General features: G+C 35.9%; 2 protein-coding genes across 2 annotated transcripts in view; both read right to left on the reverse strand.

Annotated features, from left to right (window-relative positions):
* gfpt1 (glutamine--fructose-6-phosphate transaminase 1) overlaps window positions 1–8,262 on the reverse strand; it is a 29,620-nt gene extending 21,358 nt beyond the window's left edge. Inside the window, exons 1-7 of the mRNA XM_065247694.1 lie at window positions 8,153–8,262; window positions 2,357–2,464; window positions 2,152–2,259; window positions 1,807–1,932; window positions 1,608–1,666; window positions 1,390–1,524; window positions 1,246–1,307 (exon numbers count right to left, since the gene is read on the reverse strand). Coding sequence (XP_065103766.1) covers window positions 1,246–1,307; window positions 1,390–1,524; window positions 1,608–1,666; window positions 1,807–1,932; window positions 2,152–2,259; window positions 2,357–2,464; window positions 8,153–8,159 — 605 coding nt within the window. The 5' untranslated portion in view covers window positions 8,160–8,262. The remainder of the gene's footprint in view (window positions 1–1,245; window positions 1,308–1,389; window positions 1,525–1,607; window positions 1,667–1,806; window positions 1,933–2,151; window positions 2,260–2,356; window positions 2,465–8,152) is intronic.
* Window positions 8,263–12,448: 4,186 nt separating this feature from the next.
* Window positions 12,449–18,143, reverse strand: nfu1 (NFU1 iron-sulfur cluster scaffold homolog (S. cerevisiae)). The gene is made up of 8 exons (XM_065247695.1): window positions 18,064–18,143; window positions 17,308–17,384; window positions 16,570–16,705; window positions 16,243–16,309; window positions 16,048–16,165; window positions 15,877–15,940; window positions 14,377–14,551; window positions 12,449–13,187 (listed from the first exon to the last, which is right to left on the reverse strand). Exons 1-8 carry the CDS (start codon window positions 18,138–18,140, stop codon window positions 13,143–13,145), a joined length of 759 nt encoding a protein of 252 aa, XP_065103767.1. The 5' UTR covers window positions 18,141–18,143; the 3' UTR covers window positions 12,449–13,142.
* Window positions 18,144–18,233: the final 90 nt, after the last annotated feature.

The following is an 18,233-nucleotide window of genomic DNA, read 5'->3' on the forward strand; positions in this document are numbered from 1 at the left end:
CTTGTATATTGCATAAATGTATTTAAATAGATTTTTATGAAAGGGCTGTACAATTTTAAAAAAATATCATAATTGTGAGTTATTTCCCCTAATATTGTATGTAAGGGATAATGTAGAGGCAGCCGGAAGTTATCGGGAAATAAGCCCCGACAGTGTGATCAGGAAGCGAAGCGGAGGGTCTTGTATCACACTGAAGGGGCTTATTTCCCAATAACTACCGGCTGCCTCTACATTATCCCACTTATTACACGGCTACTTGCCACATAAGAAAAAAAACTGGACATGAATATGAATTTGAAACATTTTATTGGCATATTTGTTTTAAATTAACATTTTTATCCTTCCACGAAACTTTGCACAGATGCATAAAATGATCGTAATACCTTATTAAGATCCTCTGCTTCATACTTGTCTGTCTCCATTTTTTTCTCTTTTAGCCAGTCTTTGAGAAGTTTTAATGCCCATTCTGTATTTTTTTGTGTGTTGGCTTCGTAGCTGTCATGCTCTATTTTGTCAAGTTCAGTCTCAGTAAGCTCTCTGTGTCTTGTCGTTGTTCGTTCTTCTATCCACTGTTTAAATGTTTTGTTTTTTCCGTACATGTTAAAATTATTGTCAAAATGTTCCATTCTTAATTGTGGTTGTCCAGTGTTTGTCACAAGATGGCGCCAAACAGTAATCTTTATTGGCGCAGAGCGATTTTAATCATACAAGTAGTACCGGCTATGCGTTATTACTTTGGAGCGGTTATTATTTGAAAAGAACGAACCTGCAAATGTCTCAACTGACCAATCAGAATCAAGCATTCCAGAGAGCCGTGTAATAAAAACAGTTATTACATTATCGTTTTATACTGGAGGTTTAATTGCAACACTGTGTGACAACTAACCCCGCTGTGTAAAAATGTTTTCAATCCCAGCTATCAGTTACTAGGAGTTGCTGACATGTTTCAAAATTAAGTTATGTTTTAGGTAACAAGACAGAGATTAAAATAATATAAGGTTGGATTTGGTGACTTAAAAAAGCATAAGATGAAGAAATTTACTTTTATGCCTCCAAAACACTCTTTGTTCAATATCTTAATCAAAACTTTTCACAAATTCACAGATCATCTTCTGACAGTAAAAGACCAAAAGCACAGATTGCTCGGCCCTGTATAAATATGTAAAATAGCCATGTTACAATTAACCCCGCGTTAGTTTGTGCCCCGCTCACCCCTACTGTAGTTAGTACTGCTGCTGAAGTTACCTGGTCACTACTGCCTCTCCTGGAAAATGCAGACTCTTGAACACCAGGGCAAAAGCTCCTTCCTAATGTTGAAAGAGATATTTATTATTCTCAAAAAGTATGATTTGTGAACGCTTATCATTAAGATGCTCAAGAGCTGTTTACCAGTTGCTGTGTGACTTGCTCCACAAGGGTGGCGAAGGTGATGTCATCGTTCTCCCGGTTATCGTACACATACTTCACCAGCTTGGCAATGGTCTCAGTGTCTGTCTCAGACTCAAACTCGTACCCTTTACTCTCCTGCATACATACGAACAGACATGTTCATAATACATATACAGTATGAATGCGTGAATAGATTGAGGCCAGAATAATAAACTTGCCAGAAACTTCTTCAGGTCTTTGTAATTGGTGATGATCCCGTTATGGATAACAATAAACTCTGTAAAAACAGATTTGGCCAATCACGTTAAAAATGACACTACAGAATTTAAGGCACTACAGAATTTAAGGCACAACTTTACAACCATTTTACTTTGTGAATCTAAAAATGTTTTGAAAAGCAGAGTTTTGATAGCGGACCATTGTTCTTGTCGGATCTCTGTGGGTGGCTGTTGACAGGGCTGGGGACGCCATGTGTGGCCCATCGAGTGTGAGCGATCCCAAGGTGCACATCAAACTCAACGTCGAGATCCATATTCTCTTGCTCTGTGAACGATTTATACAAACAGCACGATTGATATATTGTTTTAAAAGTAAAAAATAAAACCACAAAGCCATATTTTGGGGTGATGCATTGTCTGTGTAAGTTAGGAATTTCTTCACACATTTGAAATCGGCCTTATATCCTAATTTTTGCATTGACATACTAGCATAAAGAATGAGTCAGGCCTTAACATTGAGCTGTAAAATGAAAAATAGACTTACTATGGATTTCCTCATCCAGGGCATTTACTTTTCCTGTTTGTTTGATCAGATGGATGCTCTTGGCCTTGCTTTCAATTTCTTTTCTGTTTCCTCCATCAATACCTACACCTGTGGTCCACAAAATAAAAAGATACATTTATGCAAGCAGGTCCTGTGTGAAAGGAGCGTATGTGAAATTCGATTAATAAGAGGTGAATTTTCTGACCTGCAGAGTCATAGCCACGGTACTCCAGACGCCGCAGACCTTTGATAAGGACCTCAAGGATCTCACGCCGGGTACGAGGCACATGATAATTCAGATATGCAAATATTCCTTCAGAGATAAAGAGAAAGCGTGTTTTCAATCAGGGTTGAGGATACAGAGAAATTATTGCCTTCTGTTTGTCTGATCTTTACATAAAAAGCTGTGTTTCAAGACCATCAATACAGAAATAATGAAAATCATGGTATATTAAAAATAACAGTTCACAGTATTGTACTTTATATTGAGCTTCTGGAAACATTTGAAAGAGTCTGAAAAACAATTTGCTATTTAAAACACTTTACTTTTGCTATTTCTTTGCTATTTTTTTAAGAATAGTTTCAGAAGCCAAACATTCAGTGAATCCATATTCTAATCAAACACAGACAAAAAGATATAGCCTACTTTAAAACAGAGAGATCAAATTAGATTAAGCCGAGCTCAGCAGCACAAGACGTTTACATCGCCTGCAGTGGCTCAGCAATAAATGGTTTGTAGGGCAACATTAATAGGGATGCAACAACAGATCCTACTACTACAAGCTACTTTTAAACTGTTTCCGCAGGTTAGAGATGGAAGAACTTGGTTAATTAGTTGTTGCTATTTGTGCTGTGAATAGTCGTATGCTGCGTCCGAAAACCGCCTACTACATACTATATAGTACGCGAAAAGCAGTAGGCGAGGCGAGTAGTATGTCCGAATACATAGTATTCCAAAAACAGTATGCGAAAAGTACCCGGATGACCTACTACTTCCGGTTAGATTTTGCAGTGTGCATACGTTGTCCAACGAAGAAGACGACGCGTAGGGTGAATTCGCGCTGAAATGATGACGACGTATGTCACGTGATGTAGCAACATGGCGGATGTAGTACGTCCGAATCTCATTCATACTACCAGGATTCATACTATACAGTACCTACTGTTTTAACGCCAAGTAAGTAGGTACTTCGTCTTATTCAGTACCTACTGTACAGTATGCGGTTTCGGACGCAGCCATTGAGATGCTTTTGGATGAATTTTGAATAGCCATTGGGCTGGTTTTGTTACACAAATCTGGCAACCCTGACAGGACAATTACGAAAGCAAAAGTGCTAATGACACTGGTTAATACAGGTTTCATTTCATCCTTTAAAGTGAGTTTGTATTTGTTTAATTGTTTTTGGGTTTTCAAAAAATAGTAATTAACCACATACTAGCATCTGTTTAAAAGTAAGGGGGAAATTAGGGTTTTTATTACTGTAACAACGCATGTCTCTCACTTTCAAATCATATGGATTATTTATTTTCTTAAAAATGAATAAAGTTAATTTTTAATGTCTAAATTAATCAGTGGCAAAATTTCCTCACCAGCACATCCCTGAAGACTCAATTTGTTTGTTTATTTATATTTTGACATTTAGAGATGTTTTACTGTTTCAAAACGTTTTATTTAAGGCTTAAAATATCAAAGTAAAACTCTGTAGTAGTGTGTGGCATTTGCACTTTAAAAAGTACACTTCTAAACGTGAATAAAATGCTAGCTTAGCACGTTATCAAAACAGGAGAAATAGTGGGATCAAAAACACATTTTTACTACAAACTCACTTTATTACAGAAGGCAAGTGTTTTAAATAACCATATGTAAGCTGACATGGCTTCGGATCGCAAAATTAACCTATAAAATAACTTTTTTCCTTATGATATTCTTCACAGTGCTAAAGGCTATGTTTATAGACGTTGCATTATAATAAATATACTGTATTGGTTATTAAAATACCTGAAATGACTGAAATAACACAGATACACCATATATAATCCCAATCAAGTTTATTGTCCTCTTGTTTTATCCGTCAAAACATCTTTACTTGAGCAGGGCGCCTATGCTTTAACTCTTTCCCCACCATTGACGAGATATCTTGTCAATTAAGAGAAAACGCTTCCCCGCCAATTACGAGATTTTCCGTCTTTCCACAATACTGCTATTATCAATACCGCAACTTTTTAAACCCGGAAGTATTGCCCTATGGCAAGCGGCTGCATGTCCGTGTCTGTTTTAAAGATCGCTCTGAATGGGATCTCTATGAAAAGTCCGTCACAAAAATGTGGAGATTTTGCAGAAACCTACCCATATTCAAAAGCTGATTGCAAAAGAACCACTAAAGGTAGGATGAAACGTTTTTTTTTTTGTTTGAAAGCAGAGGGTCTGTTCTTTCATTTGGTATATTGTATGTTTATATATTTAAAGAAGAACATTTTCTGGAAGGCATTAAACTTTGGTGAAAATCATGAAAAACGCTGGCGCTGGCTGGCAACTTTTTTTTAAAAACGCTGGCGGTGAAAGAGTTAATGGTGCGTTCACAACAGACGCGGAAGAGGCGGCAAGTGCAAATGATTTACATGTTAAGTCAATGCAAAGACGCGAATAGGCATCCTGTGGCGTGGTAAGTGTGAATGGTGCAGAACGCGCAGATGGCGCGGAACGCATGAAGGCGCAAAGTTGAAAAATCTGAACTTTAGTGTATTGTCTCGCCGCATTAACCAATCAGGAGCTTGCTCTAGCAGTGACGTGATTACAGGAAGCGAGCGGAGGCAGAAAAACAAAACAACAAAGGAAGACAATCATTATCCTACATGAGACATCTTTGTACTTTTACAGCAATTAAAAGGATCTAGTTTGGAAGAGTGAGGAGGTCGAACAATCTGGTAAGTTTACTCAATTTGAGCTATATAAGCCCTCCGATGACGTGAATTTAGGCGTGAATTTCTCAGACGACTAGAATTTCACGCGCTGAATAAAGCAACTAAACTCAAAATGATCAATTGTCCAACTACGCGTGAATAGCGAATTCTTGCAGCCTATTCAGCGTCTGGTGTGAACGCAGAGTAACAGTGATAAAACAAATCCAAGCTTTTCTTCGTGTGTCAAATCTGGACTGTCTCTATGCAAGGGTGGACTAGGGCAACCTCAGGCTTCACGTATGAATCAAAAGACTTAGTGTAAATGTGCCGAATAACAACAATAGTGGCTAATATTGCCGCGTTCAGACAAAAAATTGATTAAATATTACTCTATTAATCTCTATAGAGATAATTTTAAGTAAACTTATAACATTGATCAACATTTCTACAAATACGCCCACCTTTGAAACAAAAGCCCTGAGGTATGTTGTTTTGTGAAGTGCTTACACAACAACCTTTAATATTTTATTTTACAATTTTTTTTTTTTTATGTATAAACTCCGATTTTCATTTTCATAGCTTGTGAAACAAATTAGGACATTACTGTCACTATAAGATTTTATAAATAAAATGAAAGTCAAATACAAACGCTGGAGCCTTGGATCTCTCTAATGATGTATTGTTTGTTGTGTTAAGTTAAATCTTTTACATGAAATACATAAACAACAGAGATCAGCTTACATTCGCGAGTCCGCCCACAATCTTTGACGTTTAAGGGTTTTTTAAACAAGAGAAACATAATATTCTTTAAATTTTATTTTAACAACCAGATATGCAAACAACCAGATACAGCCTTTTGTTTTCACAAAGCTACAGTGTAGTGTCTCTAAAGATATCAAACAATCAGTAATAAAGACCAGACACACCCTCACAAAACAACATCCAGATAACATTTCAACAAAAGCAAAGCAATGTGATATGTCAAATCAGATAAGAAGTATTTTGGGAGAGCCCAAGCAACCGGTCTGACACCTTTAACTGAGGGGAGGGAGAACAAGATGAGCAAATATTATTACTAACTGCATGTCAATAACATTGTTTTACTACAAACCAGTTCAAACTGCAAACAAGGATGTGATGTAATGCAGCGTTAGGATGCCATTAAGAAAATAAGCAACACTGATGTAAAGACACATCCATCTACGTAGATGCACAAGGTCAAAACAAAATCAATGTTAGGCGAGGACAAAAACTGTGTGAACAGCAAGATAAAATAAGTGAGAACTAAAAAGACTGAAAAATAAAGCAGTCACATGGTTTAAATATTCATGATACTTTCAAATAGGAGAAAAAATACTTATATTTTATATATTATAGTATTATATAAGTGTAGCATCATAATAAAATGAAACACACAGAAGCGCCATTCAGCAGACTATCCCAATGCAATGCATGTGATGTGTGTGTGTGTGTGTGTGTGTGTGTGTATGGTTAGGCAGTCAAACAAGGCTCCACTTCATAAGGACAGATGTCTCACAAAATGAATGAATGATGAATCAGGTGTTCATTAATACAATTTCAAACCAGCCTGAGTCATACTCTTAAAAAGATGTCTACGGATTATGACTAGTATGCTTTAGTTTTTGGATAAACATAACCTTTAAATTCCCTGAAGTTTACTTATAATGCCAGTCAAGGTTTGTTGCATTATAAAGTTCTAATTTATGTAAAGTAAATGTATTATATTAAATTTTTTACCCTTTCCCTCTGATGCTTAAAGCTAAATCTTACAGGTTGGTTCAGCTTTTGTACCTTTATGGGGTGGTTTCCTGGACAGGGTTTCTAAAATGCGTGTTTGAACTGCCTTCATTTAAAAACACCTTGCATTGACACATCTTCACATATATCAGTGCCATTGTTGTGTCTCGAAATACACACCAGTATTGATTTACTTTTTTGTAAGGCTTGTTTGTGAAAAAACGACTTAAATGTCCTAATATATAACTAAGACCTAGTCCTGGATTATTTTAAATCCTGTCCGGGAAAACACCCCTAACTTCTTAAAAGTCTTTCTTTAACTATCAAATGTAAACAATTTGTTGGCGACCATTTGTATTTCCTAATGATTAAATTACATATTTACAAAAACAAAAGACAACACAAAGGACAATAAATGCTGTTTTATATTAAAGATCATTCAGTCTGTAATCACTTTGTGGTGGTCTGCCCTTGGTTATGTCTCCAAAACTTTCAATATCTTGTTTTGAGAGGTCAAACAATGACAAACTTAGCTTATCAGACAAACCTCTGGGAAAAGGAGGTTTCAGTAGGTCCATTCATTCATTCTCTCTCTCTCTCTCTCTCTCTCTCTCTCTCTCTCTCTCTCTCTCTCTCTCTCTCTCTCTCTCTCTCTCTCTCTCTCTCTCTCTCTCTCTCTCTCTCTCTCTCTCTCTCTCTCTCTCTCTCTCTCTCTCAGTTAATAATGAACATTTGAGTTTTTAAGTCACAGACTATTTAACTGTAACCTAGTTGCATATATTACTATTACATTTACTTTATCTGTATTTTTATATTTGGCATTAGTAGTCAATCAGTGACATAAAAGGATAAAGAAGGATGGTCATCTTTAAACAAGGTTATGGGATCTATGTTGAGATGCTGGATAAAAGAACACCACGGTGACCAACTATTTCATCAACATCATACACAATATTAACTTTTAAAATAAATCAAATTAGCTACGACACATAATTAGACGCTGCCTTATCTAAGGTTATATGGTTTAAATGTTCAACTTCGTTAACATCAGCACTTACAGAACACATAACTTTAACAATTACGAGATAGTAATACGTCGTTACCTAAAAATATCCTAGTTCAAACGCTCGATCTGATGCCAAAATATGCTTTCAGGCAACTCACTAGGTTTTATTACACAGTCCAATGCTACATGCTAGTGCATTTCCCTTCAACAACCTCTCTCTCTCACTATTTCCGTTCACGCGAATTGATTTTACGTCGCGTGTAATTAAAATAATTTCCACGTATATTAACAGCGGAATATAAAATAAATAAAAACTGTTTGAACTGCCGTACTTACCACACATGTCTCCGATTCTGTTGCCAAGCGCTGTTTAGTTCCTATTTCTCAAGCGCTGTCACGTAAATCCTGCCCACAAGTTGCTTATTGGACGAAAGGCAGGCTGTGCCTTAAACGAGAGCACGCTGATTGGCCGAGGAGGCTGTCAGTCTTTCTGCTACCTGCAACGGCGTCAGTTTAGACGTGGCAGCAGGATGCGAGTCCGCTGTCGCGCGCTGGTGATGATTAAAACCTTTTCTTTTTTTATTGCGAAACACAATGCCTTATTTAAAATAAATGCAGTTAAGAATACATTTAGTTTAACGTTATATAAATATATAACATAAAATATATTGCTTTAAAATGAACCAATGTATTAATATAAACATAATACATAATATAATCAAATTGAAAAACTTGGTAACACTTCACAATAATGTTCTGTTAGTAAACATTAGTAAATCCATTAACTAACGTGAACCAATAATGAATAATATAGTTTTTTTTACATGTATTAATTGTTAATGCCAACAGTTATTTATGCTAGCTTGCACGCCCGCCGACAGGGGGGGACAAACGGGTGTGTTGTCCCGGGCCCAGGGTGGGGTGGGGCCCAGAGGGGGGCCCAGAACTGGAACCTATGGAATAATTGATAAAAAATAAAGAAAATATTTGATTCATTTGATTTGAAGTTCAGTACGCTCAAAATGTCCTGTCAGACTCAGCACAAGTCCGGTGCTCAGAAAAGAAAAGAAAAGAAAAGAAAAGAAAAGAAGAAAATATAGGCCTTATAGAGGAAAATAGAATTCCTAATTATTCCCATTAGGAATCTGTGACCGCAGATATAGTCACTGCATCGCGTGTGTTTAGAAGTCTGTGCTGTTTGCTGTGAGGTTTTTATGAGAGAAAGCACAAACTATTTAATATTTAATATGTAAAACTTGAATTTGAAATAAAACTTACCGCGGAGAAGATAATGAATTCGCTATCGTTTCTATTGCTAAGTGATGCGAAAATTATTTATTATTTCAAATCCGTTTACAAGATAAATATACATTGTGTTGTTAAACAGATTAAATTATCTTGATATAGGCTCCATTCATTATGAGAAGCCTTTTCTTTTTACTGTTACACTGTAGACAGTAATATACGTAATTTATATAAAACTCTATGGTCGTGACAGCACATTGTCCATTATCTGTTGGTTCATGTTGGTCCAGTTTAATTCAGGGTAATCCTTTAATAAAATGTAATTATAAAATATTTTATTGTTTTGTAATATTCACAGCGCACATTCTCTCAGATCGTTTTAAAACATTTTTAATTATTCTGCAAAATTCCGCATAGATTTTGCAAAAGAAATCCGCAGAAATAGAAAAAATAACTCCTTACACAGATTCCTTACACAGCTGTACTACTCTTGCAGCAATTAAAGCAGTTCAGATTTGTTTTAAATGGCAAAATAGTTATATTTCTTTTTTATTTACATTTTAGAGTATTTTTGTTTGTTCCAACAAGCGGTTCGCAGCCGACAGCAAGTTGACGACATGTTTGATGAATTGAACTCTCAAATCAACACTTCACTTGCCTATAATAACAACTATATAAAATATATATTTTCAGCATATCACAGTGTTAGTTTAAACGTTTATTATCAACACACACTATTTTTAAAAAGCGGAGGCAGATTGCTCTGCTGCTCGCAGCTGCAACGGGTGCAGAAATAAAAAAATGAAAAGGGCTGAAGGTCCTGCTGTTAAATAAGCAACAGCTGCATTGTAAATGTGTGGCTGGCTGTGCTTATAGCGGACTCGTGCTATAGGTTAAAAGTCTTACTACGTTTGTTTTGCAATCATCGTCTGTCAAAATGTTATTTTAATTAAATTGAAAAATATAAAAAGATCGAGAAGCCTAAATAAGCCCGAGGTCCGCCCGCGTATCAGCTGTGACGTTAAAATTGGCCGAAACCCGACCTGAGGGGTGTAAAAAGGTCGGGTCGGGCTTGGGCTGAAATGCAGGGCTCTACCCTCAGTCGCATTCATTGAGAAAAATCTAATGCATGCTCATCATGAAAGCTCTTTACAAAATAATACCCCTCTGGGCTTTTGGTTCAAAGGCGTGCATGTTTGGAGAAATATTGATTGATTTTATATGTTTACTTCAAATGTCTAAAGAGAGGAGTAATATTTATTCAATTTTTAGTCCAAACACAGCATAATATTAGCTGAAGTTGTTTTACTGATATTTCCAATAGTCTGTTCATAATTCATACGTGATTATGATATTTTGTTTCAGTATACAGCGTCAGTACACTGAAAAAAATGATTCATTGAATTGAATCCGTTTTTTTTAAGGTAAGTGGTTGCAATCAATTTATTTAAGCTACATTTAAACAAAAGTTTTATATTTTATTTTACTTTACTAATCTTTTTGTTTAAATGTAGCTTAAATAAATTGATTGCAACCACTTACCTTAAAAAATGTATTAAATTCAATGAATATTTTTTTCAGTGTACTACATTTAAAGGTGCCGTGTGTAAATTTTAGAAGCATCTAGTGGTGAGGTTGCAAATTGCAACCAACGGCTCAATCCACTGCTCACCCCTCGCTTTTGAAACGCATAGATAAGCTACAGTAAAACATGTCATCGTCAGAGACAACTTAGTAAAAAAAGTTTGTCTGTTAAACGTTTCTGTAGAAACATGGCAGCACAAAATGGCGACCTCCACGTAAGGGGACCCTCTGTGTATGTAGATAAAAACGTCTCATTCTAATGTAATAAAAACATAACGGTTCATTATAAAAAGGTCTTTATACACCCCTGATAATATAGTTTAGTATATTATTTTGCATTTCTGTCAAGAGATCCTTCTAAAAATTACGAAAAGCACCTTTAACTAAATGTTTTATACAATGTATAATATGCAATATTCGTGGGTCCTGAATCTGATAATGCCAAATGTCTTGTTACCAGTAAAAAGTAAGGGGTGGGGGGCCCTCTAAGATTATCTTGTCCCGGGCCCAGGCAAGACTGTCAGCTGGCCTGCTAGCTTGCATAAGCTTGTGATTTTAATAATATTAATAAATGCTAAAATTAATTTCATGATAGCTAAACAAAAGAAAGTTGTTTATTTTACAAATAGTATAACAGTTTAGTGCCTAATTATTATAACTCCCCCGTTGAATTTACAGTGATATAAGGAAAGTATGTGTCTTAATATATTTGACTTTGCTTGTGAAAACCAGACTGAAGTCTTATAATCTATTCAATATTAAAGATATCAACGTTATATTTTCACAGAATGTTCTATACATACAAAAATTAAAAACAAAAACAAATGACTAGCTGAGTTTTTAAACTCTAACTCAAGATCAAAACACAGCGTTGTTGTAACACAGTTGTAACACAAGTTTTATTAACATGATTAAAGTTTAAATTAGTTTCAATTTGTTACTAAGAAACAGGTCTGAAGCATTTAGTTTGATAAAGTATGTAATATTGTATAGCATCAAATTGTGGTAAGCACGTGCTTAATAACTGCTATAAGGTGGTCCTTATCACTTTTTTCCTCTCATGTAAGGGGTCCCTTGCCCCTAAAAGTTTGAGAACCCCTGTCCCAGATGAAGCATGTACAAAAAGTTGAGCCTAAAAACTGCTGTTGGAAATGTTTTTTGTGAAGAACAGGAGACCTGATTTCCAAGCAATCTTTGAATCAGTGCGTAGAGTCTGACTTGCAGTAGACATACATTGCATTCATAGACATTTTAAGGGGCAGTCCCCTAAATGGAAAACAAAGCACTTAACTTTAAACAAAGCATTGAAAGTAACACTGCCACCCCCAATCCTGGAGTTTCACAATACCTTTAACCCATCAACATCTTAAATCAACATCTTAGTGTATCACCCACTGCCTCACCCAGACCATTTCTCATCATATAAATGGGTTTACACCTTAGGCTTAACATTCACCTTTGACTCAAACCCTTGACTCTAACCTAAACATAAAACAAGAGGAATAAGAGGCACCAGGGCCAGAGATACCTGGCCAATTTCTTTCATATTAAGATGAGACAGAAACTTGCAGGAACCCACTTACATTATAATTTAGAGGACAGTGTTACTTGGATTAACTTTCAAACATGTTTACCTATATGAATTAATAATAATGATTTAATAATTGAATAATAATGATTTAAGCTGAGCACTTTTAAATAATCGTCATTTAATATGCATGTTCCCATGACTTTTGCAATGTCAACCCAATGTACCATTTAAGCTACAGGAAGACCATGGTAGAAGAAGCCCACACAACCATACTCTTTCATTAACTTTATTATTAATCATTTTGAAAACAAAAGTCTTGCATTTACAGTGACAGATGCTGTCATCTTTTTAGATGACCAATAGATTGTAACATACACAATAATAAAACAATGCTAGCTTTATCAACCTCCATCTCAAGATATGATTCAATGAGGAAAATAAATCAGTGGTGCTTCTGGTTCTTTTTACCTTTATTTAGGTGTAACCAGGCAAAGTTTCATTCTTTTAAAAAATCCCACTGCAATTGTATTTCAACCCAAACCATTTGTATTCTAGAGAACTCGCTGTATTTGCATTTGTGCGTGTAGTTTTATATAATGGCAAATACAGTATACTGTGCAACACATATTTATTCACATAAACAGGAAATACTTTGCTTTGAGAACCTTAAACAGTGCATTGATTGATATATTAAGGGGAAATAATCCAATACCTGTTACGACACCAATCATATATTGTTTATAAAAAATGCAGGGTAAAAAACCCCATTGCTGCATACTAAGAGCCATAGCAATGTCTAGAGCTAATGTTTAAAGATAAAGAGGTTTTTCAATCTTCCATACAGCTGTGTAACTAAGCAGACACTGCCAAACTCACATCATCTTCTTCCCAACTGGACTGTAAAGGAAGCGGTCCTGCTGGTTAATGAAGAATTTAGTCTATAGGCCAGACGCTGGCCGGCTGAACCTATCCCTGGACTTTATTTTCTACCTCTGTATCCTCATCCTTCACCTACAAGATTAAAGAGACACAAGGTTAGCTGAGAAACACTACATATATTATGAACAACATAGATCAACATATGATCATGTATCTCAATTGGTAGAGCAGGCGTTTACTAGTCACTGGGATGGGTTAAATCCATTTATTACACGGCTCTCTGGAATGCTTGATTCTGATTGGTCAGTTGAGACATTTGCAGGTTTGTTCTCTTCAAATAATAACCGCTCCAAAGTAATAACGCATAGCCGGACTACTTGTACGAGTAAAATCGTTCCGCGCCAATAAAGATCAATAAAGATTACTGTTTGGCGCCATCTTGTGACAAACACTGGACAACCACGACAAGACACAGACAGCTACTGAGACTGAACTTGACAAAATAGAGCATGACAGCTACGAAGCCAACACACAAAAAAATACAGAATGGGCATTAAAACTTCTCAAAGACTGGCTAAAAGAGAAAAAATGGAGACAGACAAGTATGAAGCAGAGGATATTAATAAGGTATTACGATCATTTTATGCATCTGTGCAAAGTTTCGCGGAAGGATAAAAATGTTAATTTAAAACAAATATGCCAATAAAATGTTTCAAATTCATATTCATGTCCGGTTTTTTTCTTATGTGACAAGTAGCCGTGTAATAAGCGGGATAATGTAGAGGCAGCCGGTAGTTATCGGGAAATAAGCCCCTTCAGTCTGATCACACTGTCGGGGCTTATTTGCCGATAACTACCGGCTGCCTCTACATTATCCCTTACTTAGATTACTTTTGTGAAGGATGGATGCACATTTTTGGACATGAAGGAGGTGTACCTCATATCCTTGCATTATCTATGTAATACATTATCTATGACACATTGGGCAGCAGAAATGGGTTTGAACCCTTCTAATCCCTTGCATTCACTTCTAATGGGCCGTACACACAAAACGCGAATTCAACGATTTGGGCGAGTAAATTAAATATAAAGTCAATGCAAAAACGCAAATAGACCCAAACTCGCGTGGGGAGTGCGAATGATGCAAATTTGCCGCAAAAACACGCACTTTTAGCCTCAAATTACTTGCAGGAAGTAAAAATTCGAGAAATTTGCATGACAGAAAGTTAAATCCTGCGAGTAATCTAGCGCGAGGAATGCGATGCTTTGCGTTTAGTGTGTACGTAGCATAAGAAGTCCAGGCTGAATAAAGATGTCTTACCTGCTCAACTCCCTCCACCTCAGGAATATAAAACTGAAGCATGTTCTGGACGCCGTTCTTTAGCGTGATGATGGAGCTGGGACAATTAGTGCAAGAACCCTGCAGCTTCAGCTTTACAATACCGTCCTCAAAACCCTGATACAGAATGTCACCACCATCCTCCTGCACAGTGGGTCTGAATGATACGATAGAGAAATAATAGATTAAATAATAAAACAGTAGAAGAATAAAAGAAACCAAAGTTGCAGACCACTAAGGCATAATGGTATGTATTTTAATAAAGTTTTTAATTAATTTAAGATGACACTAGGGTTGTGCCAATAGACAATACGGTCTATCAACAATGGTCAGACATATCAGCGATAGCAATAACCTTCATGACAATTTACTATTGTGTATTGGTAATCTAACATGCTGACGATAGGACGATTTCACTATGGAGAATATCCCATTTAATAATAATATTATTATTTATAAATATATAAATATCTTATTTAATATTAAGATGCGTCACTGATATTGATGTGAATAGGGGATATTGCAATGATCATAATGGCTGCTTTAGACCCGCCTCCCAGTAAAAAGAGCCAAGCATCAATCAGAATCCTTTGGCAGAATCGACAGGTCTTGTTTGTCTTGTTTGTCAAGATGTGGAGAAATTGCAAATATGGCAGCGGAGTGACGCAGACTTTAATATCGCCTAACACTACATAACACTATTGACAAGCGACCCTATGAACGGGCTGAAATTTGAATAAAACTAAAAATTCTCTGAATTCAAACATTGTTAAAAACATTTGGGATAATGTAAGTGATTTTTGGATTTTTTGTGCTTTAAAAGTTATTCATATCTATTTAGTAGGGGTGTAACTGCAAACAAAATTTTAGGTCACGGTTCGGTATCGGTACAGTTAGGGGGAAGAAATGCACAACATAACATTTCTTGTAGTTTATTATTAATATTTGTAAACATCAACAGTTTACATTTAGTAAAAACAAAGTTTTTAAATAATTTGCTGCTTGATTTCAGTAAAAAAATTGCCTTGCCAACTGTAAACAAAAACCTCTGCGGTTTCCTGATCGGTCCACTGTTCTGAACCTGACATTTATGAGCTGCGCTGTCTGCAAAAGTTACAATTGTTGACAAGGCATCTTAAAACTCTGTGCACAAGATGCCGCAAGAGATGCAATAGGCATGCATAGCGGCCAAACCCGTTCGTCTAGCATGTATTTACATAGGAAAGCAATGAAAAAGTGGCATAGTGAAAAGAAAAAACATGTTTGCCTTTAGCGGGTTTGCTAAACAAGCTTGTGGTTCGCCACTTAACTAATATATCCACGTGGGAACTCAGATTTAAAGTATTTAAAGTTAACTACTGTTAATGAATATTATGTGAAACGGTTCGGTACACCCCTACTATTTACACTCATTTGTACTGTGCAGGACAGTGCAACTTCCTACAGTAGCTGTACGAGCAAAAGTAAATATTTGTGCTGTACCTTATACGTGTATCCAGCAATTCTTTGATCATGGAAACCACCTCATCGTCTTCATTGGAAGGAGCTGCAGAAAAACATTGTGTGTGAGAATGTCCAAGGCATTTAATGCTTTTTTTAAGCAGTTTCAGATGATTTTAAAAACAAGCACGAGACGTAAGATTAATTTTTAACCTGTGTCTGCACGTGGAGCATCTGCCTCATTGACAACAGGAAGCCCTGAAGTAAAAAAGTCCATGATAGTGGCGAAAACATCTGGTTTGATCACTTTCCACTCTGTGTCTGAATCAACCTGAATGATAAAGAAGCATAACAGTTCAAATAAACAAAGGTAAGTTTAAACAAGGATAAAATATGTGAATTTTTTACCCTGGTAATGGTGATGAAATTGGGGCCGAGGAAAACACTCTTCACTCCATCAATTCTGAACAACTGCCTAAAGAATAAAAACAGGATCACTGTCAGGAGACCATTAAGATTACACTAGAAATAATTCATAAAACATCATCATTTTAATATAGTTTGACTCTACTATTTGTCTTTACAGGTACAGTATTTAAGAGGTCTTTTGGAGAGCTTTTGTTTACACACAATACAACTTGTAGTGAATTGTAGGTCTAGTGAGCAAAACTTAGATTAAGCAAGCAACAGAAGGAGGTAATAAAATAAAAAACAAAAAATTATGATACGACTCACCTTGCCAAGGGTGAACAATATGCATCTCTAGGTTCAGTAAAATCCATTGTTCCTGATTCCAACACCACACGGCCAGGAAGAAACTTCAGACTATTTGGATTTGGGGTGTTTTGGGTTTGAATAAACATGTTCCTGACTTGATGAATGGAAAGATTAGAAAAACATTATGAGCCTATTGAATGCTCTCTCATGGAGATGCATAGCACACAGTGTGAAAACCCGTGCAATACATACACCAAATTCCAATTTTGCGTGCATATGATATGCCAGTCCTTCCCATTCACTTTATACAACGCATCTTTTTAGTGTCGTTTTGTATTGGTTTCTCAATTTTTCTCATTTTCGCTTGGGTTTGGGGTTAGATTTGGTATTTGCTTTAGAATGTTTTTAATATATAGGTTTATCCATGTTTTGTCTATTTTTAAACCATGGTCGCTTGGAGTTGGAATTGGGGTTTGGGTTAGGACCCAAGTGACAATTATGTATTGGAGAAACCAAAACATAAATGACACGAAAAGATGCACGTTTCATATGCACACAAAATTGGAATTTGACGCATATATTGCAAAAGATTTCACACTGTGTTCTATTTATACGCATTTAAACATAAGTTAGCTTAAACATTAGTTTGTATACTCTCTCTCTCATTATACAAGTATACTGTTATGCTCTCATTTGTCGCTTTGGATGAAAGTTTCTGCTAAATAAATAAAGGTAAATGTGTTTTGAAAAACTTACTAAACATGGTGGTTGGTTTCTGTGGCAATGCACATCTGCTCACTACGTTATGGGGAGGTTTGCTGAGCACATGGTACCTGCATAAAGAATGTCAAATAATCAAATACACTGGCATAACTGTTGTTGGCAGATACCACTGCGACAGATAACTAAAATGACCACCAATATCTTTGCTATTATAAAAAAAAGTGCAAACAACAAGACTCTGATCTAAATGCCTTATAAAACCAGGTTAACCAGTTATTATAGTACACCATAAAAAGATGTAAAGAATTATCCGGATATTATATCAACCTAGTAAAAAAAGAGTAAAGTATTGCATTAGTAATGCAGATACACCTTAGTAATGAATGTTTGACTATTTCTACATTAAAAAGTTTAGTAACTATAGTTAGCATGCACTTTAATTAAAAGAAACAAAATAATAGACAAGGACTTATGAGTCCATATTTGGTTTGATTATGGGTTTTAGTAATAACGTAAACTTAAACTGTAACATAACAGCATTACAACAAATACAATGTTAATCATTGATTTTAGTTTATGACAATTTATCAAGTTTAGTTTATGACAATTTATCAAGTGTTTTGACCACAAGCTGGCAACTGATCTAGAAATCTGCGTCACCCAGACCTTGATGGGACCCTGAAGTGTTACGAAATAAATCGCAAACGCATCACAACACTCCAAGACATCTATCCAGTAATACTGCCTCACTTGTGAAAATGCAAACAGTGCTGCGCAATGAAAACTTACGATCTCGAAAAAAGAGCCGCAACATTCCTTGCAAATCTAACGCTCCTGTAAGCGGCCATGTTTGTGTGTGACGTCATATACCAACTCCGGAAATGATCATTTCGCTATTTATTTATTTATTGAAAAATTAATAACATACAAACATACAACAAATTTAGAACATACAAACG

The sequence above is a fragment of the Paramisgurnus dabryanus genome, chromosome 11 (genome assembly GCF_030506205.2).
Source record: "Paramisgurnus dabryanus chromosome 11, PD_genome_1.1, whole genome shotgun sequence".
Classification (NCBI taxonomy): domain Eukaryota; kingdom Metazoa; phylum Chordata; class Actinopteri; order Cypriniformes; family Cobitidae; genus Paramisgurnus; species Paramisgurnus dabryanus.

Bases quoted from the DNA above. Each gene is read 5' to 3' on its own strand.
- nfu1 (XM_065247695.1), bottom strand. From the start codon at position 18,140: ATGACGTCACACACAAACATGGCCGCTTACAGGAGCGTTAGATTTGCA. The intron at 15,941-16,047 runs GTTAAAAATTAA...GTTTTTCTGCAG, and splicing joins TGCTCCACGTGCAGACACAG to CTCCTTCCAATGAAGACGAT. The intron at 14,552-15,876 runs GTACAGCACAAA...CGTATCATTCAG, and splicing joins TTGCTGGATACACGTATAAG to ACCCACTGTGCAGGAGGATG.